General features: G+C 41.8%; 1 protein-coding gene across 2 annotated transcripts in view; it reads left to right on the top strand.

Moving 5' to 3' along the window:
* The window catches only part of myo1d (myosin 1D), a 165,546-nt gene that overhangs the window by 123,633 nt on the left and 16,363 nt on the right, over positions 1-25,550 (top strand). For both annotated transcript variants that reach the window (XM_079261359.1, XM_079261360.1), the window contains exon 21: positions 5,506-5,660. In XM_079261359.1, the coding sequence (XP_079117485.1) occupies positions 5,506-5,660 (155 nt within the window). The remainder of the gene's footprint in view (positions 1-5,505; positions 5,661-25,550) is intronic.

Genomic DNA, 25,550 nt, shown 5'->3' with positions numbered 1-25,550 from the left:
AGTGTGATAGTACATGATTGTGTGGGGGGTTGGGGGTGTGGATGAGGGAGTGGGTGGTGTCTGTGTGTGGGAGGGGGTAAGGGCTTGTGCATGGGAGGTAGGGGTGTGTATACAGAGGAGTGTCGAGGCGCATGTGTATGGGGGGTAGTGGTCCGTGTGTAGGGGGGAGTGGGGGGGTGCATGTGTATGTAGGTGTATAGGGGGGTGAAGGGTTGTGATTAGGAAGGGGGTAGGACTTAAGTGAGCGAAGTGGGGAGTTTGGATCCTTTTTTCTTATTCTCGAGGCTTCGTGAAGAAAAAGACGTCATTTTGTTCTCGTCGACGTCACTGAAGACAGAATACGATTTCAGGCTGGCAGAAGTTTCTTCTTGTGAGGCTCCGAGAAGTGTCGCGTGATTGGTCGGACATTTAAGGTGGGGCGTGGTTAACATGGAGCGGCATGAAGTGGAAAGTTGCTGCTTCTGTGTTTTTGCTAATTCAAGTTAAATGGATTGTTTTAATAAAACAGCTGATTGATGTTGTGAGAAAGTACGGATATTTTTACAACATGTGGCATTAAAACACTCGGACCCGGCCGCGTGCGCAACCTGTCGTGCCACAGATAAAGTTTCTCATTAAATATGAACTAACCATGTTAAAAGCAGACATCGGCGTGATCCCCGCCCCGCTGCAGACCAGGCTTCTCCTGGAGTATGAACAGACCAGGCGATGGAGAATTTTCTTCTTGTTCTTGCAGCCTCAAGAAACAAAGTTTTTGCTTGTTGTGGACGATCAAACAAGCCTAAAAGCTGAGGGAAGAAATCCTCACAGCTGGGAAGAAACAATGTTCAGACATTTCATGATGGTCAGGTACCGTAAGGCCAAGAGGCTGAGCCAAGTCCGGGAGCCGCAGTCCTTCAAGTGTTCAGAGTTTCCCTGCTGCAACACGGTTGACTCAAATCAGTGGTTGATTGATGAAACCACGCCAGCCCTGGTCCTGGCAGGTTCGGTCCTCTCTGGATGACAGTATTCTACGTTGTGTTGAAAGTACTGAGACAGCGGTCTGGTCCCGCCTGCACCGGCCATTTATTCTCCACAGAATACAAAAGTGCAGCTCAGGCACGGTGAGCACGCAGTCGGTGACACTGCAACGGCATGGAAAGATTGAGACAATGGCTAAAATATCCCCGCACACAGTGCTAAATAGACCCGACTTACCTCAGACACATCCGTCCCAATACTGGCAACAATCAGGCGTAGTCAATGATGCTAGTACACCAGCATTAAGGAGGAATTCCCAAGAGTCACCACACACACACACACACACACACACACACACCGTGACAAGTGGGAAACACTATTTATCCCAATACATTAGCAGACTCATGCAGAGTTTAATGTCCAGGGAAACTCTGAACACATGCAGGACTGGAGGTTTCCCACTGTTACGTCCCTAAGAAGGAGTAACACCTAAAGAAGCAAGGTTACAACCTCTGATGAAAACACAGAGAAAAGTCCAGAGTTGAGCACATTTATTCACTCTTCACAGACAGACAGTCACAGATTCAACACCAGACAGCCATTTGCGTCAGGGAGAGCCGAGGCCAACATAACAAACAAAACACCCCTGCCTACAAAACGAAAGGACAACTTACCTACCCACCAAAGAAAACAAAGTACAAACCTACATCTAACCCACCCTACAGTAACATAAACAAAAGAAAAAGACCCCATTTGACTAAACAAAATGGCAGTTCTCCCCTACAAAGCCAGTCTGGAGAAACGCTCAGTTTTTCCAACAGACAACCCACAGTGTCATTAAGCTGATGCACAATACAGACATGGTGTAAATGGCAGGTGGCCAAAAGGCCCAGACGCACAGATCCTGAGGTCTTTTAAAGGCCACTTCCACACCTGATTGGCTGGAGGAGGAACACCTGGGAAGGGAGTATAACGCACAAATGAGTACAACACATTATTGTTACACCCAGCCCTGCTTTAAGCCATCAAGCATTTGTTGCATTGAACATACGATGTGCTTCCTGACTGGAGATTTTCTTTGAGCTGCATCTCAATCTGAGATGTGATGTAAGATCAATACTCTCGGCGTGTGGCGAGATGAGTTTATATTTATCAGAGCAAACAAAGCGAAGGGTTGTGCAGCTCTTGGTTGAGTCACAGAGCGCGTTTTGACAGATTTCTGACAGATGGCTGAGCCGACAAGTGGCTCAAACAGATTCATACGTTTCGTCAATCGCAACGAAAGAAACGAGACGAGGAAGAGAAACAGAATGTATCATTTCCCACCTCATTACAACACCGAGCGCTGTTCCAATCAATTAAGCCTGTAATATAAATGTAAATGTAATTGTCTGTTTGTGATTAACTGTGTGTAGATTGCTCGACACACAGGCATGACTGGAGGCTTCAAGCCGTGCTGATTGCATCAAGTGTTAGTTTGATGTCGCAGGCATCACGTTAATGCAACCTGTAGTAGGATTCCCCTTCCTGATGGTGGATATTAATGTTCCTGACTGGCTGCCCTCTGGCGATCGCCCCGACCTTCGCTGCTCATGATGAGTAAAGGAGGAAATGACAAAGTAAAGAGAGATTAGAGAAGTGTGAGGTAATGAGACGTGAAGCCGAGCTGCTTTTCCTCCAACAATCCCAACACAAAGAAGGGATTCCGCTTGCAGCCCGTCTGCTGTCTCCTGCTCTCCGAGTTGAGGTTTGTAATTAGAAAAATGAAACGTGGCCTTTGGGATACTGATCGATGAATCTTTACTCAGAGTGCTGACTCTGTTCTGGGAAGAAAAGCGTTGACATGCATGCGCTTCACATCATGGCTGAATTAGCAGAGCTCAGTGCTGCGATCTGCATGCGCTGCTGATCGCTGTTTGCAGAAGAGTTTGGTGTTTTTGTTTTGAAGGGACATTTAAGGAAAATGTTAAGATTGTCTTTAACTGCCTGATGACGTGATGCAGAGCCTGACTTGTGGACGAAGACCCCTGAAGGTGTCGGTCGTGTCCAGTCAGGGGATCGACCGACACACAAACGCTCCGAGGATAAAGTTCTTGATGTCAAGCTGACGTTGTTGCTGTGTTTTTTTTAATGTTGTGGAATATTTTGTACTACTTTGATGAAACATAGAGGACATGGCAGCCGATGGCAAAGAGACTACATTTATTAATGTAGTCTTATTTATGGCTCATGCGAGCGTATAAACTGACAGAACTTCCCTGTGAGAGCAACTCTTGCCGCTCATTCAGTAAACTCCTAAATAGAAACTGGATGTTTTGTTGGAAGTGCAGGTGCACCTGATCGACTGAACCATCTCAAAGACAGACTGATTAAAAATCAGAACATATTTCATTCATTTCAAATTTTTTATTCTGTTTTTTAATCAAGTCTACTCAATTGATTTGAGAGGGTCTTGGCTGGAGCCTGGAGAATGAGGCGGGGCTGGACGTCCAACCCGGTATCCAACCCTGCCCCATTCTCTTCTATTGGTTGATTTGCTGATGTTTTATTAACTGTATTAATCTGTATTAATTATAAAAAAAAATCTATTTTATTTGATTTTGTTTATTTTTTTCCATTTTTTTGTTAATGTTTGGTCTTTTAAGAAGAAAAATCAGTTCTTTATTTGGTATCTTGCTTGATACAGCTTCTTTCTTTTCTTTCCTTTCTTTTTTTTTTTAAATTTTACTTCTTCACCAAACTGGTTCCAACTCTTTGGATCAGAGTTGGCAGATCGGCTTCGCGGAGCAGAACCTCGTCTCAGAGCAGTCAGACTGAAATCCAGATGTCTTTCTGGAAGTACGCTGCTCTGTGGAACATAATTCTTCAGCATCACTAAAACCTCGTTTCATTTGATGAAAAGAGAAAAAGAGCCAATGTTTCAGTGGACTCTGGTCCTTCGGTACGGAGGCTGGGAAGTGCAAAACAAATTAAAACATTAAAATTAGAAAACAAAATGACATTTTGAAAACCAATTCCAAGTTAAAAAAATATTAAAATTTAAAAATAAATATTAAAAATAAAATTTGTCTAAAATAAATTTTTTCCTAGAAATGTAAAAATGTTTCTTGAAATATGCATATTATAAAACAAATTTATATTCATTTCCTAAAATGTGAATTTTTGAAAATAAATTTGTTTTTAAAATTAAATCTTGGTTTTTGAAATTGAAATTTGTTTTTTAAATTTTTAATCGGCGCTGCGATGGACTGGCGAGCTGTCCAGGGCGTACCCTGCCTTTCGCCTGCTGGGATAGGCTCCAGCTTCCCCGCAACCCTGAATTGGATTAAACGTTAGCAAAACAAATGAATGAAATTCTGAATTGATTTTCAAAATGTAATTTTGTTTTCTACTTTTGAAATTTGAATTTGTTTTGCACTTCCCAGCCACCGTACTTCAGGTTACATCAATTTGATCCATTTTTTGTGTTTCAGTTGACTTTTTTTCAGGCATTTTGCACGTTTCTTTGCACCTGCACCAAACTTCCAGCCTCCTCGATGCAGGCTGAGGATTCACCTTCATCATATCTGCTTCTCTGTAGCCTAATTTTCTTCTGTTTAGGTGTTAATGAAGCTTGTTTTCCATCTTAATTGTTCCAATTAAGGGCTACCCATCAATCACTGGGTGAGAGGCAGGTACACCTGGACAGGTTACCAGTCCCACACATACACGGGGAGAACATGCAAACTCCACACAGAAAGGCCACCGTTTAAACCTCCTCCAGCTGAAACTCAAACCGGCAACCTTGTTGCTGTGAGGCCATGTTGTTAACTACTACGCCACCGTGCTGCCCATCTACCTGTTTTCTTATTTACATGTAAAAGACTTTCACCCCGTTCTGCATCACTTCTATAAGTTCTATAATCCTTTCCAGTGTTTCCACTGACAGCCGTCTTGTTGGCGTCACGTTTCCTGTCAGTCAGCTGCAACACGTCTTTCAGCTCTTCAGACTCATTTGCATATTTAGGTTTTTTTTTTAAAATGCTAATTAAAACATAATTCTTTAAATTTGACCTTTTTATATGAAAAAAATGCAACAATATAAACTGAAAGAACAGACTTGACGACTGATCAGTGTTTTTTTTTACCAGGGTAAAACATCCTCATGAGGTTTCCAGTAGTATAAAATACTACAATATGTAAATATTATGTAAATATATCCATAGATTCTTGTCTCTCAGACAAGCTTGACTTGATTGTTCAGAATGTGAAAAAGCTTTAAAGCCTCTGAGAAAGACTCATAACTGTTCACTTGTTTTATGTTTTTAATAAGTCAAATTAGCGCTGAGAAGTGTTTATAAAAACTCAAATAATAGATTAATATTTATTTTTGCTGTTGGTTTAAATCTGATTGGTTTAAAATCCGTCTTCCACGTGAGTCTGCACATTTTTCTACAAACAGAGGAGGTTTGCTTTCTGCCGCTTCCTCTGTTTGTATTGCTGTGTGTATCTGTCTACATGTTTACCTGTGTTTAGCTGTGTATGTGCACTGTGTGTGTGTCCCAGGTGACGGGACTGAGCGTGTCCCCGGGGAAGGACCAGCTGGTTGTGTTCCACACCAAGGACAGCCGGGATCTGGTGGTGTGCCTGCAGGGCATGGTGCCTGCCAATGAGAGCCGCATCGGGGAGCTGGTTGGCACTCTGCTGAGCCATTTCAAAAGGTAGGCAAACCGAGAGAGTGGGCAACAGGTAGCAGGTTAGAAGCTAGCAGTGGAGTGGAATAGACTTGTGGGTGACAGGAGGTGAAGGTAGGCGCTGATTCATACCTACTGATGCTGTTCCCGCTGAAGTTATTCCAGTTCATTTGCAACATTTCTTTAGGACAAGTCTAAATTGACGAAATGATCAGAATTTCTTGTTTTTTTTCCACCATAAATGAAACTAGTAGAACATCCGAGCTGGAAATTCCAGCTGTATTGTGACGTTTGTGCAACTTTGACTGATGTGACCCGAACAGGACGAGTGTGGAGCAAAAAGGAAACACTTTAAGCTTGTTGGTATTTAATCTGAGATCTCAGTGATAAAGTCAGTAACATAGCAAATATAGATTTCATATTAAAATAAATCTCCCAGTCTTGACATTTCTTTTCTAAATTATTAATGAGTCCAGGTTGAATTTGGGGAAAGACAATGTGCTCCAGTAAAGGCAGAGCAGACACAGATAATCTGTTGAAAGCAACCTTGTGCATATTTAAACAAATGAGTCTTAAGAGCAGATGTTCAGCTGTGTCTTCGTCGTCATCGCCTGCTTGTTTAAGCTTCAGACTGGCTTCATTTTCTCTTTGATATTTCAGGTTTTGCTAGAATAAATATAACATTTTATAATATGTTTACTTGAAAAAATATTTTAAAAAGTTTATTTTAAAATAATGAAACCATAAAAGTTTTTTTTTTGTTTTGTCTTTTTTTAAACACAACTGAACCAACCTGCAACAACAACAACACAAGTCTGTGCTCCAGTACAGCAGAATCATTCCCTCAGATTCACGGCTGCAATGATTTATATGATGCATTCAAGTTCCACTCAGTAATTCTGAGCATTAAGCGAAGGTCAGTTATGTTGTTATGATGTGTTCAACTGCAGGCTTGTAAAATCTTTTTATTGGTGGGACATTTAGGTAGCCCAAATGCCAAAAAAAAAGTTAAATGTTGAAATATTTGTTGTTGTTTTCACAGAAATACCAAATAACAGACCTTACAGTGGTGTCATCACTCAATATGTTTTTCTCCTACCAGGAGACAGTTTATGCTAGCTAAGATGTGGGAAAAACAAGTCAACTTAAACATAAGTTAAATAAAACTTGTTTTTTTAATGTATTTTATGACCAGAAAATATTTCATATGTTGTCTGTTTTACCTACAGAAATTTTAAATCTACGTTGGGGAGTATCTTCAGCCAGGAAACTTTAAGATATTGTTTTTTCGTACATCAGTGCTTGATTGTTTATAATAAAATACCCACTGTCTGTTTTTTTAGAGGTTCGTTTACATTGTATTTGTAGTCAGAGATATAATAAAGTGGTGTTAGTAGGTATGGGAGTTCAGACTGCAAATCAGAGAAATGAAACTACTGATGGTGCGTAATCTATATAATAATATTTTACATCAGAATGAGGAAAACTAATTGGATGCATTACATCAGGCAACATGAAGAACATGGAAAACATCAAGAAAGTGGCAAAAATCTCTTCCCAGCTGCCCAGATTTCCCAGTGTCTGCCCTGAGGGGTGGACTTGGGTCTCTGGAACTCTGGTTCGATTCCCCAGCATGAACCTGAACCTGCCAGCCCCCCCACTGCTTGTACATCTAAATGCATTAAACGTGGAGCAAATTTCCCACTCACAATTAAAAAGTAAAAAACTACCCCAAAATAACATTTCTGTCTTGATCAGAACAAAAACCAATCAGAAAGAAGGTCACAGAGGCCGTTTGTCACCAGTGTGTCCCTGCATCACTGCCCTGCTGGATGCAGTGGATGTTGCATCAGATCACATCCCACCAGCCCCACCAGACCTGAAAACCTTTCAAATCATTTTTCTCAAATAAATCACCAAAGAAAACCAACTAGTAATACTGAGAGTATTTACTAGGGAGGGATGTTCTAGGATGGAAAGCCGTCCAGGCGACGTTTCCATGGAAAAGCCCTGAAAATCTTTCGCATCACGTTTTCCAGCAGAGATTTCTCACGTCTTGCTTTAACAGTCGTCTTTCCATTGTTTTTTTACTGCATCATATCTCTGACCAGCGATCTGTAAAAGCCTCGCTCATTTCCTTGCAGCTTTTACTCTTCCTGTCATGTGGAGGGAAACTATCGATTGTTCCACTGATGTTTAGTTTGCTACCTGCTGCTGCGATCGCTTCATTCTGTGCTTTTACAGCCTGCTTGCACTGGATGCTTTGTTTTTGCTTCAAGCCATGAAAGAAGTTTCTCAGCGTCGTCATATCAAGTCTTGAGTCAAAACAGGTTTTTTTTTTTTCATTATTTTTACTTTATATACTTGATATTTCATTGAGGATTAAATAAGGCTGTTAGAATCACTCCTTTAATTTTTTTTTTTGATTAGGTTCACATCAGCCTTTTTGATTTGAAATTCGAGTTAGTTTGTGCTGAGAGTCCGCTTCGTTTGGGGAAATGTGAACGCACCAAACGAATTCTGATTCAGATCAAAGAAGCGGACTCAGTCCGCCTACAAACTCAGGTTTTACCACGGTCCCACACCGTAAATATTTTATAACAAATTTGTATTTCTTTTCTACAACATTTGCTGAAGTATAGGAACTATTTTACGTTGGCCTGGATGTAGGTTTTATGCCAAACAACCGCTGTCAGGCTGCAGCGCGTTTCTCTCATCCACCTGTTAAAAGACAGCTGATCTGAACCAGCTGGTTAACGCGTTGCTATGGTAACACCCCGTAACAGAGGGATGTTACAGTGTTTAACTCGCTGAACTTTGTATAGGTATAGGAAAATAATGCAGCCAGTTGTCACTGACAATGGTATAAACTATGTTTAGGTGAACTTCCACAACCTACTGCAGTTATTCTACATGGACCTGCAGCCGGAGCCGACTGAGACTGGCCGCCTGGGAGTGCTTTAGGACGGGAGAGGCTCCCGCTGCTCCTTCCTTACAGTAACTGCAGAACAATATGTGCCTTCAAGTCAGTCGCCAAAACACCAGAAAAGTCTCCAATAACTCCAGTAAAAGTCGCTAGATTTGTCGCTTTTAACAAAAAGTCGCCAGATTTAGCGAGAAAGGCGCCAAGTTGGCAACAGTGTCTGAATGAAAGCAAAGCGGCTGTGGGAGGAGTTTACAGCACAGCGCTGCAACGCCAGAGACGCTCGATTAGCAGCTGAAGACAGCAGGAGAGGAAACTGCAGAGAGAAAAATAATCACACTCTTTTATTTTCATGATCGTTGAAAACTCAGATTGTAATTGAGATAAAAATCCGATTAATCCCCCAGACCTAAACACAGGTTTCAGTTCGTTTCAAGTGAACCAAATACAGAAAGCGGACTACAAAAAAGTTATTTCCTGCATGTGGTGTAGCATTGCATTGTGGGTAAATACATAGCGATGGCATTAAGGGTCCTCAGCCTCTTCTGGTGTTCATATTGCATTGTTGCAGCATATTTCTGCATAAGACACAATAAAAACCCAAAACAGCCAAAGTTTTGTCTCCACGTTTAACTCGCAGCAGTTTTCTTCTTCACGTGTGTATTGTCCTCTCTTTTGCAAAATCCTTGTGCAGCGCCACCTCTGGTGGGAATGGGGATATATTATCTAAAGGTTTGGCTCGTTTGACCAAAGTGCAGCATTAACGCGATCTTGGCGTTGGGATACACCCCCCGACAACTGAGCAGAGTCCCGAACTGGACCGAGTCTAGCGGACTATCCTGAATGCAGCCTTATAATCAGTTTCTGAGAAGCAGAAATCTAAAGCAGACTTCACTGCTGCTGCCTGTGTGTGTTTATTTGCTGCTTGTGTGTGTTCGGCTTTGCCTGTGTGCACGAGGTGTGAACATTCTCCATCACTGCCATTCTGTGATGGTATCCCATCCTATTATGAAGCTCATTTCTCTGTAGGTGTCAGAGTTGAGGGGGGGGCTCTCCACTGGGCCTCCCGTAATGACCCTCTATGTGCTTCCCATTCAGACTCATCCATCACTGTGAGACGCTGACAGAACAAAGGACACGCCGGCGTGTGGACACATATCTGTGTGCTGGTGTTTGTATGTTTTTTATGTTTGAGTTTGCATTCGGGGGGGAATCCATCGAGCCAGACAGCACGCAGCGGTTTGTGTTTCCATATTGTTGGATGTTTTGCATGCAGTTTGTTGCTGCTGCTGCTGCTCCCTGTAGATGTGGCTCTAACCTTTATCTCTCCTTCAGCATGCTGCACAGTGCACAATGTGCACAATAGCAGGCAAGGAGAAGGGCAGCTTACAGCAGCAACAAAGCAGCACTTTGTCCTCATCAATGTGACGGCGTGGCCGGAGCAGAATAAACTACCCGTCTTCAGTTTCTGCTTGACATTAATCAAGTCTGTATTTCATATTTCATTCTAATTTGGGGGTTTGGTGAGAGCCGAAAGTGGTTTTAATTTGCTGATGGTGTCGAGCTGAAAATGATCAATGTTGCACCGAGCTGCCTCAAGCTGAAGTGACTCAGACTTCTGCAAGGAACCTCACAAGAGGATACCCGTCTTAGAAGCCGTGATTCACCAGTTGTCTCGGGAAATTCAGAAATAGTTCATTTTTATTTTGCATTTTAAAAAAGGGGGGAAAAAATTCTGAGCTTTCAGCTTCCCTCCTCCGTGACTTTTTTTCCATTTTTAATTCTTTCTTTTTTACGATTCCTATTTTTGTCTACGTCCCCTTTGTACTCATCCCAGTCTCTCATGAACCGCTTTCAAACCCTCCTCCACGAACTCATCCTTCCCTGCCTCTCCGTCTTTCTCTCCACCCCCTCCCCTCACTCCTTCTTCTCCGTTTCTGAAGAGGAGGCAATGAAATATTTAAAGCTGTGCTGCTGTGGAGGTCTATATTTAGACGAGACAGAGCCACCCCACTTTCTCTAGCTTTCTCTCTCATGTTTATCAAGGAGTTGACTTGCAGAGCCACAGTCCCCGGCCAGGATTAGAGAAGGAGCTGCAGCCATCACACAGAAACAGATTGAGGCGAAATGCAAGACTCTACTGTATGTTCCTGCCTTTCTGATGGGTCAACATGAGTTCCTAAACATTTGGAGGAAAGAACTTTGCCTTTGTGTGCAACAGATATAAAATAGGTAGCATGTTTCTGCAGAGGTGGGTCCAAAAAAATAATCCTAATGAGTTCTAAAAGTGCGATCAAGTATTAATAAAGTATTTTTCATTTAATTTCAAACGAATAAGATATTATTGTAATAGTTAGTTCTTTATTCTTTTTTATAAATGAAAATCAGCCATAGACTGCATTTCCATTACACCTTCTGCTTTTTATAAAAGCAGAATGTGTAGACAAGCAGAGGTGTTTCCTCTGAACAGTGTTTAGTTCATAAAAATTCATCAGTCGGACAAGATTTTACAAAAATTTGGCTCAAGCAATGTCACCACGTAGCGTTTTTTGGGGGGTTTTCTACTTGCTGTGGAAAATTTGCTCAGGCTTTTCGAAGCCTTTATCCCTCATCTCTTTTTTTAATCCATTGTAAAACTGAAATTGTTGTTTGCTCCACACTGCCTACTCTTTACTGGAAATCAACTGGTCACAAAACTAGCTGCGCCATGTGCGACAAAAGTGTTTCCATTACACTTTTGCGACATGATTCGAGATGGAAATGTCTGAAGAACCATCTCATGCAAGTGTAAAAACTTTTTAGCTTTATTTAAGATTTTTTTCCTTTCAAAATATAGGTGTTTTAATTAGCGTATTTGGGTTGCACTATTTACGTTTTGTGTAATTGTAAGTGTAATGGAAACGCAGCTGAATTGAAAAATCTGAGGGTGACAAAAGTACTTTAACCTCTCCGATCAATAAATGATACATCTTTCTTGTGCAGCAGCTTAATATTTCTAGTTAATTACCTTACATTACCCGTACGTTTCGAAAGAGCTGAATTGAAGCTCATTGGGCTGTTCGCCATCACAACAGCGTCATGCGTGTCATCTCTCCCAGAAAATACAAAAGTGGGCAAAGGGGTGGAGCTGAGAGGGGGGTTGTGAGGGTGAGGATGAATCATTGACATCTAGCGATCTCCGAACTGCCGGTAGCTAAGAGCTATCCGAGCTAACCACCTAACGGAGGTAAGCGGGCTAAAGCTAAGTCCCTCTGTTAACCAGCTAAAAACCGCGGTTGTTCTACATCCCTCTCTCTTGAAGCGGGATATTGAGTACATGTCAATCATGAGGGCACGCCCCTAATTATGCCAAACTTCGAAATGAGATTACTTCTTAACAGAGGCGTTGGCGTCTTCTGCTGTGAAGTTGGTCTTTTTAACATGGGAGTCTCTGGGGATTCACTCTGTTTTGGAGTTTTTAGACCTTTCACAAATGTCATCAGTATATATTATCAAAATTTCGGGCCCAGGACTGAACTTTGGGCCAAACTTAAGCCAGAAAACTGTTTTTTCATCTCATCAATTTTCCATCAACTTTATGATCAAATCACAAAATGTAAATGTTCAACTTCAATTCAACTTTATTTATGTAGCGTCAAATCACAGCAATGCCATCTCAAGAAGGCTTTACAGACAGAGAAAAAAACATGATGAAAGCCAATTCATAATAGCCTATATAAGGAAACCAACAGATTGAGTTGGACTCAACTCAATCTGTTGGAGGTCCAACTCAATCTCCCATCCTGAGCAAGCACACTGGCGACAGTGGGAAGGAAAAAACTCCCTTTTAACAGGAAGGAAACCTCCGGCAGAACCCGGCTCAGGACAGGCAGCCATTTTTTTAAAATTTATTTTGAAAATATTGAAAATCTTACATACTCCACCTTTAAGATGAGGTGTTAAGTTTGCGATGGCGAGGCCTCGAATGTGCAGATTATTCCCCAGCAGCAGCAGAAATGGCCCCGTGTCCTCTGAACTTCCTCCTAGACCTCAAAATGTGTACGAGCAGCTGGTTAGGAAGCTCATAAACATGTAAAAAACAAACAGAAAAGGTTCCAAATCTTTATTTTATTCATATAAAACAAAAGCAATGAAAGGAACTGGAGGAATTCCAGTTCCTAGCGGATGTCTTTTTATTTTCATTTTTTTCCCCATTCGCTTGTCTTTGCACTGCATCACTCGTTACTTCTTTCATTAACACCCCCCCCACTGAAAGCTGAAGTAAAAATAGCTCCGTACTGAATTATTTATTTTCAACCTAAATTCTCACAGGTGGAAATCTGCGAGTTTTCTCTCCTTGAAAGGCGGCGTGTTTATGCAGATGTGCAAGAAAACTGGTGCGTGTTGTGGCATTAGATGTGTTGTTAAAAATGATGAGATTACACACTCTTTCACCTGCAGGGTCAGCGTGTAGGTCATGACCTAATCATGACTGACGCTTGTGAATCCCTGGATCACACAATCCCGGCAGCCTGCGTGTCGTCCTGCGTCGTGTCAGCAGCTGGAACCGCTTTCTGAGAAAAGCTATGAGGATTGTCTCCGCAGCAACAGCTTGGTGTCGGCTCAAGCGGCGACTGCCACCGTCTCTAGTTGCAGATGTTAATGAAAATCGGTGCAGTGGATTGACCGTGTGTGTGTGTGTGTGTGTTTGTGTGTGTTAACCCCTGTCTGCTGTCCTCTGCCTGCCCTTTGGAGTATTAAAAAAGATTGAAGACAAAAGATGTGTGATTCAGTCGGAGGACAGAAAAGTGATTAACAGCCATTTTGATTATAGCTGAATGTGAAATATTCAGACACATGATTCCATGCAGATCCTGGAATCATATTTATCATATGTGAGCTTTTCTTAAAGTGATTAAAATGTTCATATTATACAAGGTTAAAAAACATTTTGTGACCATAAGAAAGAAAAAAAATAATGTTTGATTTTTTTAATGTTTTTTTTAAGTACGAGTAAAAAACAAAAATTAGTCTGAAACGTGAAGTCGAAGCTGTATTTATGCCTAAAATGAAAGATTGATGTTGCGTTTTTCTAATTCACTGCACTCTGCTCGCAGTTTTTTTGGGTTTTTTTTTAATTTCCTTCATTTACAAATCATTTGCTGAAAATTGTGCTTGTGAATATTTAACCTTTGTTAAAGGTAACTAAACAAAATTACTTTACAAAAAACTAAAATATGCTACTAATAATAAACATAAATTTTATTTTTATTGCACTTTACAAATTAAATTAAATTAAATTAAATCGCAAACTGCTGCAGAAGGCAGAGTTAAAACAGCAATAAATCATTTAAAAAAATTTTTAAAAAAGTTCATTAAAAAAGGTTTTTAGTTCTTTTTTTTTTGAAGAGTTCGCCGTCTGTGGGGCCCGAAGGAGGTCTGGGAGCGTTCCACAGGCAGAGAGCAGCTGCTTTAAAGGCCCGTCTCCCATCGCAGCGTCCTGTGTGCTGCTGTTGGCCTGACTGGGTCCGGTTGGGTCCGGTTGAGGTGTTGTTGGCCTGACTGGGTCCGGTTGAGGTGTTGTCGGCCTGCCTGGGTCCGGTTGGGTCCGGTTGAGGTGTTGTTGGCCTGACTGGGTCCGGTTGAGGTGTTGTTGGCCTGCCTGGGTCCGGTTGGGTCCGGTTGAGGTGTTGTTGGCCTGACTGGGTCCGGTTGAGGTGTTGTTGGCCTGCCTGGGTCCGGTTGGGTCCGGTTGAGGTGTTGTTGGCCTGACTGGGTCCGGTTGAGGTGTTGTTGGCCTGACTGGGTCCAGTTGAGGTGTTGTTGGCCTGACTGGGTCCGGTTGGGTCCGGTTGAGGTGTTGTTGGCCTGACTGGGTCCGGTTGAGGTGTTGTTGGCCTGACTGGGTCCGGTTGGGTCCGGTTGAGGTGTTGTTGGCCTGACTGGGTCCGGTTGAGGTGTTGTTGGCCTGACTGGGTCCGGTTGAGGTGTTGTTGGCCTGACTGGGTCCGGTTGAGGTGTTGTTGGCCTGACTGGGTCCGGTTGGGTCCGGTTGAGGTGTTGTTGGCCTGACTGGGTCCGGTTGAGGTGTTGTTGGCCTGACTGGGTCCGGTTGGGTCCGGTTGAGGTGTTGTTGGCCTGACTGGGTCCGGTTGGGTCCGGTTGAGGTGTTGTTGGCCTGACTGGGTCCGGTTGAGGTGTTGTTGGCCTGACTGGGTCCGGTTGGGTCCGGTTGAGGTGTTGTTGGCCTGACTGGGTCCGGTTGGGTCCGGTTGAGGTGTTGTTGGCCTGACTGGGTCCGGTTGGGTCCGGTTGAGGTGTTGTTGGCCTGACTGGGTCCGGTTGAGGTGTTGTTGGCCTGACTGGGTCCGGTTGAGGTGTTGTTGGCCTGACTGGGTCCGGTTGGGTCCGGTTGAGGTGTTGTTGGCCTGACTGGGTCCGGTTGGGTCCGGTTGAGGTGTTGTTGGCCTGACTGGGTCCGGTTGAGGTGTTGTTGGCCTGACTGGGTCCGGTTGGGTCCGGTTGAGGTGTTGTTGGCCTGACTGGGTCCGGTTGGGTCCGGTTGAGGTGTTGTTGGCCTGACTGGGTCCGGTTGACGTGTTTTTTTTTAAATTTATTTTTATTTTATTTATTCACATTTTCCAATCACCATTTGCTTATTAATCATCACATCTTTGATATTTCCTTGAATTTTACATCAGGATTGATGTAAAATGTTGCTGAAGCTCCAGAATACTCCGAGACAAACGTCCTGCAGTTCAGAAGATCCCAATCTGGATTTGATGGATTCTTCCTTTTGGCCACGCTCCACCTCTCTCAGAGGAAGACGACAATGTCGCATTGAAAAAAAAAAAACCTTTGTTGGGTCTGAATAGGAATATGTGTAGCTGCAATCCTTCACCTTCCAGTTGCTTCTCAGTCTTCAATATGATGGTAAAGAATAAATTGGAAGCAGTTTTAGTTTTGAGACAGAAAAAAAAAATAAAAAAATGTTGCCTTTGTAGAATTGGATATTTCTTTCATTTCAGATAAAAATACAAGTGATTCTGACCTCCTGTTAGCAGATCTGTCTGGTGGAATCGCAGAGCTTTGAGCTAAATATTTAAGATAATTCTATTATTCATCCAAATGTGTTTTTTCCTACAGACAGTGAGTAAAAGGACATTTTGGCCTGATTTTGTCGTAACTGCCTCTGAATACGACTGCATTAATTCATGGTTTTTTTTGTTTTTTTTTTACTGTTTCTCCTCCACTCCTCCCAGCCTTCATCCTCTTCTCCTTCACCTCGCCTCCTCCCCTCTGACAGAATGAGTCAGCAGCTGTGTGCGGTGCACAACCCTTCATTGATCTGTCAGACTGATGTGGTCATACTCTATTTCTAACCCTGCACCCGGCCCCCTCCCTCAAGACATCAACTTTTAACACCCCATCCCCTGTCAGCTTCTGACACTGCAGGAGGGATTTGGGAAGTGCTCAGTTGGACAGCATGCAGAGGAAAAAACAAGCCAGAGGAGGGAGAACTGGGGGGGTGGGAGGCTGAAAGTGTCTGTGAGGGATGAGTTGGAAGGAACAGATGGAAGATGATGCAGATTGATCAAATGCATAAAGCAGAAAAGAAGTAGAGGATGCTGGTTATGAGAAGAAGTACAGTTATATTGATTTACTCAAATAAAATCAGATTTACTTGTGTGTTGTTGGTTCGGGGAACCTTTCAGGAATCACTTTAGTAAGCTGTCGTCTGCAGACATGCCGGCGTCAGTGTGCTTGCTTCATTTATTTCTTTTCGGTGTGTAATGGATATTTTAGTCGTAACGTCTGCATTATGCCCCATCATCTTCCTGGCTTGTGATTGTGCAGAAGATTCATTTCAATAACCTCACTTGGATGTTTGCATGTTTTATTATCTATCCTGCAAATGCCTCTCCCATTGTGATCTGATCACAGAAAACAAAACCAGAATTTAGAATAATTTCTTGCTTGTTTTTCTTTGTTTTACCATCAGCCATTCTTCTTTTTGGTAGTTATACATAACGCACCATTGCAACACAAGCTTTGTTGTCCAGCTAAGGCTGCAAATCCCCCAGTTAGCGATGGTTTATCATAGTTTTGTTACTCTCAGCGATGTTCCATCACTGCGCTGATGTGGACTTGTTTCCATCTCTATCAGGATGCGCGTCACAAGAACAGTCTTTCACTTAGTTAATGTTCTGTGCGCTCATACTCGCATTTCTTTGACGTACTTGCACACTGGTGTATGAACACAATTCTGAGCCTCTGAGCTAAAGATGTTGCATCTTTGCATGTAGAATCTCTTTTTAAGGTGATTTAAGAGAGAATGGTTTTTATGTTCACTGGTTTCCACCTCATGTCAAGCAGCCATATCACCTAAACACATCATCTTAAGTTTTGGTAAAGTCCATATTATGTACCACCATGTAAACATGTCTGTTAGTGCTCTTAAAGCCACTAATCATTAGTAAATAATCTCATACTGGTGTTGTCAGACTGAAAAGGTTCAAGGAGGCGCTGGATCTTTAAACATCGTCTCATCGCACCTTCTGCTTGGCAGCTGGTGTTGCAAGTGGTACTGTCTTTGTTTAATCTATTTCTTTATATCTAGCTATTCTATTTCATTATTTGCTTTTATTCATTCTTATTTGTGTATTTATTTATTTTTTTTATTAATCTTTTAGTTTTTATTTAATCAATATTAGATTTTACTTTGTTTTTCCCCTCTATTTCTAAAGTTGGGTGTTAAGAGGCTAGAAACGGAGAAATTGTGTGATTTCATTGCACTGCAGACTTTATGACATGTTTTTATGAAGTAAGACAGATCTTTGTTCTTGTTGTGTGTTCTATGTTCCAGCTGCTATCATTTCCAGTAAAATCTCCCCTAGGTTTTGCAAAAATCTTGCACGTCGTGTCGTCAGTAAGCCAGCGTCATGTTCACTGAGATTCAAGCAGCGCGTTCCCGTCAAAACTCATTAAATTAAAAATGATGACTGACTTTTGTTGCCTTCTGGCTGCCTGTACTGGGCAGGATTAGTTTTGTAATGTACACACCAGTAGCGGTTGTCTGCTGAGTCCTGATCTTACACCCACACAGCAGTCTTTTTACAGAATTTCTTTTACTGTGTGGAAAAAACATTTTACAGTCAATCTGCCGTGACTGTATGGATGTAAACGATGAAGGGAATTCGGTATCTTTGAGCAAAGTAGATAAGTTTGATTTTGGTTGGTCGCTTCTGGGGCAGCAAGCTGGGTTTATTGTCAGCAATCATCTACGTAAGCAAAGGAAGGCATTTGCAAAAGCATTACCTGGAAGCTGAAAGTGCATGAGACTGCTGGGCTGAAAGGGCTGAAAGTAGGTTAAGAACGCTTTAAATAAAACAGGGTCATCTCTTCATGTTGGAATCAGATCTGTTTTCTCCGACTTTTAGCTGCAGAGACTTATTATTATTTAAGGACAAAGTGCAGCTCAGTAACTGGAGATGGCATGAACGTGTTTCCTGATGGCACAATAAAAACGAGGACAAGAGGGAGGCAGAGAGAAGTGATAAGAAAAGCAGACAGAGGAGAAATATGCCTTTGTCTTCCACTCCAAGGTCACCCTTTCTGCTGAATCAAACATTTCACACTGATAGAAGTGGGCTTCTCTCTCCTCCTCTTTCCATCCATCCCTCCTTTTCTATTTCCTCCTGCTCCATCCATTACCCGCCCCTCTGCTGCTCCCCCTCCCCCTCTTGTTTTTCACTTCACATTCCACTTCTCTTCCTCCTCCCACTCTGTCTTTCTCCCTCCTTTCTGGGGCGCTGCGGATGCAGTTCCCATGGCAACCATTGGATCCATGCTTGTCTGATACGTATGTGATCCATTAATAACCCTGCCGGCTGCGGATAATAACAGTACATCTCATAATGGACCACAGACGGAGGGAAGGAGACGGCGACTCATCCGAACAAAACCAAACAGTCTCTGAACAGAAAGAATTGAAGAATAAAAAGGCGAATGAGAGGATGGGAAAACTGAAAGACGCGTCACAAGCTTTTCTTTTAGCGTTCCTCTTCTCTACATACTTCATTTCAATCATTCGCATGTCTTTAACATCACATATCTCAACTAAAAGTCTAATATAGCTGTGAGAAGCCAAGCAGAGAGCTTCATACTCCTGAAGTTGAGGGTTTTACTGTGGCAGAGCTTCAGTCTCCAAAGATAACCTGTCTGCAGAGCAGTTATATAAGTGAAATAACACACATCCTCCTGACTCGGACATGCTCTCAAAGTCACCGTTATGTGGACCAGTGGGGAGTCCCACCCGTCTCTTTGGCACCGCGCTGCCGCCAGAGGGGGGGGGGGGGGGGGGGGCAGGCTGGGTAGGTGGAGGGAAGTGTGGCAAGTGGCCAGGCCAGAGTGTTTGTGTTTTCCTTACCGTGACGATGTGTGTTTATGCGTCTTGACAGAGAAAGAAGGCATTAGAGACGATGCTTACAGGTGTAAAAGTGTGCGGTATGTCTCAGAGGTTGTGTATGAATGAAAATGGATGTGTGTGTGTTTATGTGTGTGGATCTGACCTACTTTTTTCACTGCAGAGAGCCTAGATTCTCTGCCAGACAGACCTCCTCTCTCCACCTCTTTATCTCTCACTGTGACAAAAATAGTCGGCGAGGTGTTCTGCAGAGGCGTTGACACTAATAACAGAAGCATAATGTGTCTTTAGATGCAGGTCCAGCCTCATGTCTGCATCAAATCTACATGCTTGTTTGTCATATTGGCTGGGAACATTAAAGCCACATGGACATGTTATGATGAGGATATTCACATTCCAGGAGAGGCTTAGGAGTTTAAGCTCAAACAGCTGGTTAGTTTTCTGACTTTGCCAAGAGTTATGATGAGCCGATCAATCCACAAAACTTCACCAAACGATGGATTTTATCTTTTGTGATGCTTTGCAGGACTTCACTGAAGCTTTATTACTTCCTTTAGTTCAGTCATCAGCAACAGAAATGTCATTTAAATGGGTTTAAAACTGGGACTGACTTAGTATGTGGCCAAATATTTGACTTAGTTACTTCCAAACACTCCTGTTTTGCCGTCACAGTGTGTTCCAGGGTTGTTGCCTGTCTCCACTCTGAAGCCCCGACCTGCTCTGAATTTCTGTTTGGACATCCAAAGTTTTATTTTTCTTCTTGTCAGTCTGGGAAGGAGGATTTAAAGAATGCTGCTTCAGATAACTTGATGAAACTTGATGAAAGCTTTGGATTCAGCGCTTGGCTGGAAATGATTAAAGTGTATTTTTTTCTACCATCATTGTTTTTTTCCTGTGAATCCAGTTTTTTTTTTTTTATTATAATTAATCTTAATTTGTTCATCACTCATATTCCTGCTTTCTCTTGTGGATTTTCTGCAAACTGGCAAGTCAAGCATGAAATAGTTTCAGTAAGCAGTTAAGCGTCATCTTGGTTAAACTTGCAAGGTCCCTCCCTGATTTAAAAAAAAGAAAAGAGGAGTTTTGACGGTAGCATCTGTTGCTTTCACACCTGTATAGACTTTTAAACACTGATGGGGCCTTCTGGATGTCTAGTTTACATAGAGCAGGGAGCACCAGGTCTGGTCCTCGAAGGCCAGTAACCTGCAGGTATGTAATCTTTCCCTGCAGCAACATCTGAATTAAAAATAAATTTCCAACAGCTTGTTGCAGTGAAACATCCAATACCTGCAGGACACCGGCCCTTAAGGTGATCCCTGCCCCGGAGCCTCACCTGTCTTTGTGGGCAGCCTGAGGAAATGCAGGGCTTGAATGGTTGTTAGATGTAGTTCTTCAGTCATATCCCTCACATTAGGGCTCTGCGATGTGACGATATATATCCGGTAGAAAATGTCTATTATTTCATATGAGGGTCTGTCGTTTACACCATAATAAAGTGCTTTACTGCAGTATTTTACGTCAAGATGCGCTTTACAGCATGCTTACTGCAGTATATAAAGAAACATGGAGAAAGACGGTAGCAAACGCGTTCCAGATGAGCGATGAGCTTGTTCCTAAAAGAGGGAAAGTTTCTGTCACATGGATGTGGTTTTAAAAAGACCGACGTGGAACCGACAACAGACTAGCTCACAGTCTCAACAACGGATTTGACAAAACTAACTCATTTTATCATCTGCATAAGAATCAGGATAAAGAATACAGAATAAAGAATAGAGTCAACGAGCAAAAGTTGCAGAAGCAGCGTCAAGTGGAGGCGAAAGCTCGTAATAAACTCCAAACGCTGCAGCAGGTGTTTACCTGTGGAACATCATACGGCCATAGTTCCCCCAGAAGGAAGGAGATCACAGCTACCGTTGCCAAGACAAAATTACACCAACATTTTTATATCATTTTGTATATCGTTATGGGGAAATAAATGAGCTATATCGGGATATGAGATTTTGGTCATATTGTCCATCCCTACCAACCATACAGAGATTTCTTCATATATTCTGAATCTTATATTATTTACAGTACATGATCTAATTTTTTTTTTTTTTGTTGTAATTTTATGCTGAACATTAATCCTAAATTGCTTTATTATTTGTAAATGATGCTTTTTCACTTTTTTTTTTTTTTTTTAAATTTTCTGAGACTCTTCTTCTTTAAGGTTCTCAGCTCTGTTCTTTAGTTTATATGTTCCGCCCTTCATTGTTCCTTTCCTGTTCTTTGAGAGATCAAATATCTTTCATTAAACAGTGAAATGCATCATGTTACAACATTGTTTCTGTGTCCTGTTGTGAGTAAAACTTTACATTATGCAATTTTGTATTATCATAATTTATAAACTTTTGAGGAATTTTTACATTTATTTAGAATGTTTAAACTAAAATTTTTAACTTATAAAAGACATTTCTGTGACTTGAACAGATAGTTTTGAAATTTTCCAAACCTAAATGTGTTTAATTGCTTTAGGTAAAATGAACAATTTCAAAATACAGCCCGATTTTAAATATTTAATTGATTAAATTACAACAAGCTTTTCCTCAGAAATGATTAGTTTTTATTATTTTTATTTAGCCTTTATTTAACCAGGAAAATCCCACTGTGATTAAAAACTTATTTTTCAAGAGGAAGCTAAAAGTTGAAAGACACGAAAACAGACACATACAAAAAAGAAAACGACTAATCAATGAGTTGGCCTGAAGTGCTCTCAGTCTGGATTTGAAGACGTACAAAGAGATAAGTTCCGGTAAAAGGGAGTTTTTTTCCTTCCCACTGTCGCCTCGTGCAGCTCAGGATTTTGGATTGGATTTTTAACATAAATTAATAAATCAGGCCTATAAAAGAGGTCAACTTAACAAAACTATCAAAGAATTTGTAACAGAAGTAACTCAAGCAACAAAATGAAACAAACTGACCTAACAAATGACACACAAGGGTAAACTTAAATAGTGACTGATCAGCCTAAACAAAACCAGACAAAGCGGATGACACACAAAAACCTAACTAAATGAACAAAAGGAAACCCTAAATTCCCCCTCCCATTTCAGCCACTGGTTTGGTCCAATTGGTCCACTGGTTGGCTCCACCCTGAGGCCACCTGCTGGTTCACAGCTAAGGGACTGAAACAAATGAAAACATTTGTACCATCACAACATAAACTAAAATACGCGGTTTTTCAGAATAGTTGTGATGCTATATGAAACTAATGTCTAACAAATATTGGTCTGCAAAGTAAATCCTGGTTGAACAAAATAAATCTAAGTGTATGTGTGATGCATTTGGATACCACCCATGTGTGGCTGTAGACACAGCCATCACATGGCGCTATACAAATAAAGCTGAATTGAATTCATTTTCAGTCTTTTTGCAACATGTTCCACGTAGAAGTTAATGATAATCACGATAACCCGGTCGTGAATGCGACCAGGAAATAGTTTCCCAAACAGTCGACACGTCCGCTCATCGCCACATTCCCATAAACTCATGAACAAATTGCACAGATGTAATTAGCTCTGACCCTTTGACAGGCTAAGCACTCTGGGACAGATTTATTAAGGCTCATTTCCAGTGCATTCTAATGGGCAGCGATAAGTGTCACTAGATTTATGAAAGTTCGTGCTCTTTCTGAGGATCAGTTTTGCATGGAAAATTTTCTGCCTCTGAAGTTTAATCGATGCTTCAGTGACTTATTTATGGCTGTTGTTTCATTCATTCAGAACATTTCTCTTTATTTTGTTCCAAATCTTCCTGATCTCAGATGAATCTCAGGCTTAAACTTTGCCTTCCAGCCTCCGGTTCAGATGCAGAATGCGTCATAGCGCAGTCTCAGTTGCTGGTTTCATAATGAGCTTCTGTCGCTGTGAATCAGGCGCTAATTACCGACAGATAAGAGACGTAAATTGAATGGACGGCTCTGTGCAAATATTCTGCATGTTTGTGGCATGAATTTGGCACTCTTTTCTGCAGCAACTGTTCAGTTTTATCTTTATTTAGCATGTAAATCTTCTGTAAACAGCTTCAGCTGGGATATTTAATGTTTAGTAGCAGATCTGGGTTGTTGGTCTGTGGGCACTGAAGGAGGACAGTAAATGTACTTGCAGACACAGATTGCCTTTGCAGTCCATACCTGTTTGAGCCAGTACTCATCAGTGTAGCATGTGTGTGTGTGTGTGTGTGTGTGTGTGTGTGTGTGTGTGTGTGTGTGTGTGTGTGTGTGTGTGTGTGTGTGTGTGTGTGTGTGTGTGTGTTTGTGTGTCTCTTTGTGTATGTGCTATATTAAATCCCCGACATGACCACTCTGACTCAAGCGTAGCTGGCTCTGGATTCCCGTAGGACAGAGGTGTCCAGCTCCGGTCCTCGAGGGCCAGAATCCTGCAGGTTTTCTATGTATCCCTGCTCAGACACACCTGATTCAAATGAATTAGTAGAAGAGCTTAATCAGTTGTGCATGTCATTGGCTGTTTGATCCATTTAGTGGAAGCGAGATGTGTTGGAACAGGAATACATGGGAAACCTGCAGGACAGCGGCCCTCGAGGACCGACTTTGGACACCCCTGCCGTAGGAGCTTCATGCTCTCACTTCAGACTATCATCTCACTCTCACTGTGCATAAAGGGCCTAGTTAAGTGCTATACGGCGAAGATGGTACAGTAAGAGCCTCCATCTCTTCAGTGACCTCTACATTTACCCTCTAACCCTCCCCCACCCCCAAAACCCCCATGTTTCGCCCAGCAACAGCACCACACCATCTCCCAGCGTCAAGCCAATTATTATTACCCTCAGCACACACGGCTCCTCCCCACTCTTTACCCTCCTTTTCTTCTCTTTATTTTTTCATTTGATTTATTCTCTTATCCCTCCTATCTCAGTTGGATCTCCTGCTTTCTTTTCCTTCCCATGTGTCTTCATTTCCTACCTTCTGTCTTTGCCACCATTTTTAAAAGCCTCTTTCATAACAACTCCAAGTTGATTTTTTTACAACATTATCAATTTGTTTCTATTCAATTCATTCAACAATTCTACTTTTTATCAGAGCCTCTCTAATGTTGAGCCAAAAGGGACTTCATTCTACTCACCTGGCGGTTCACCAATGTTGTGAATACACACAGCAGCACATCAACATTTTTCTTAGTAAATATATTTTTAATGGTGCCAGCAGCATGATATCTTTACCACACGCTGGTACCCAAGTAATCCAGAGAAGTAAAAACAAATAAGCTAATAAGTTAAAACTTGTAATAACATTGAGGGACTCTGTCAATAATGTTTTTTCCAAAAGATAGGAGGTGCACAATGGCATAAAAAGCAAAGAGACTGGCTGAAGTTGTTAAAATGCAATCCTGCTTGTTTTCAGCCGATTCCGTCCCAAATTATGGCCCATGACCAGGTTTGTCATTACCAAGGTGTCACAAGAAACATCCCATAACTGGTGAGAGCAAACGTCTCTTTAAAGACCTTCCAAACCTTATTGTTGCAAGCATACTGGTGGTTTACTGGTGGTTTGGTATTTCTGAACTTATGAATGTTCCAGTGAGCACTGTTGGGCTCTGTTCGCAGGTTTCCACATAAAAAAAACATTTACACAACAGTGGAATAACCACTGCCTCCATGCAGGAGAAAAAAGGTCAGAAAGCATGTAGCATGCATGCGCCACATTGTCATAAACACAATAGAAGCATTGCATGCTAACTGCTAGTGATGTGGCATATGTAACTTCTCGTTTCAACAGTACAAATACATAAAACGATCCAGGAGCACAAGCATAAGTGTTTTCATTACACCTAGAATTGTGCAAAAACGAAATTTCCGCAATAAAAACCTGCTAATGGAAACACAAAAAACAAAAATATCGCTAAAACGTTTTTACACTCTCATGAGTTTTTTTGTTTTGTTTTTTTTTTTTTAGCCATTTTGAGAGAGAAATATATTGCAAAAGTGTACTGGAAACACTTTTTCTTTGCATTTACGTGTCCCCGGATATTACATGGGGGGTCGTGACCAGTTTGTTTCCAGTAAAGATGGAACAAACAACTGCAAATTTCAGAGTTTTAGAAATGAAAATGAGGGAGAGAAGCTTCGAAACGCTGTAGCAAATCCTCTGCAGCAAGTAGAAAACCCTAAAACAACACTACGTGGATATCTTGCATAAGCCGTAATTTTCATCAGATCTCGTGAACCAGATTTTACGAGAACTGAGGCTTGCTAAACACTGTTCAATGGAAACACCTGCAAATCGCAATTGTTGCTTGTCAAAACTTACAAATGTCGCTTTTGTTTTGCGAAAAAATGTCATGGAAACACAGCTACAGAGGTCCATTGTTTTTATGCTTTCTGCAGGTTAAACAGGGTCTGATTGTGCTGGTGCAAGATTACATTACCGATGTCACTGTCGTCTACAGATTCTGATCCCAGTTTAGACTGACTGGACTGGCCTTGATTTCAGGAAAAATCCACTCTGAAGCACGTTGTCATGTTTCTGGTTTTATTCAACCAAAACCCCGTTACCATGCAAACAGGACAGCCAAACGCAACCAAACTTTTCCTG

Source organism: Telmatherina bonti (genome assembly GCF_933228915.1).
Source record: "Telmatherina bonti genome assembly, chromosome: 21".
Classification (NCBI taxonomy): domain Eukaryota; kingdom Metazoa; phylum Chordata; class Actinopteri; order Atheriniformes; family Telmatherinidae; genus Telmatherina; species Telmatherina bonti.
This window is presented reverse-complemented; position numbering and strand designations above follow the sequence as displayed.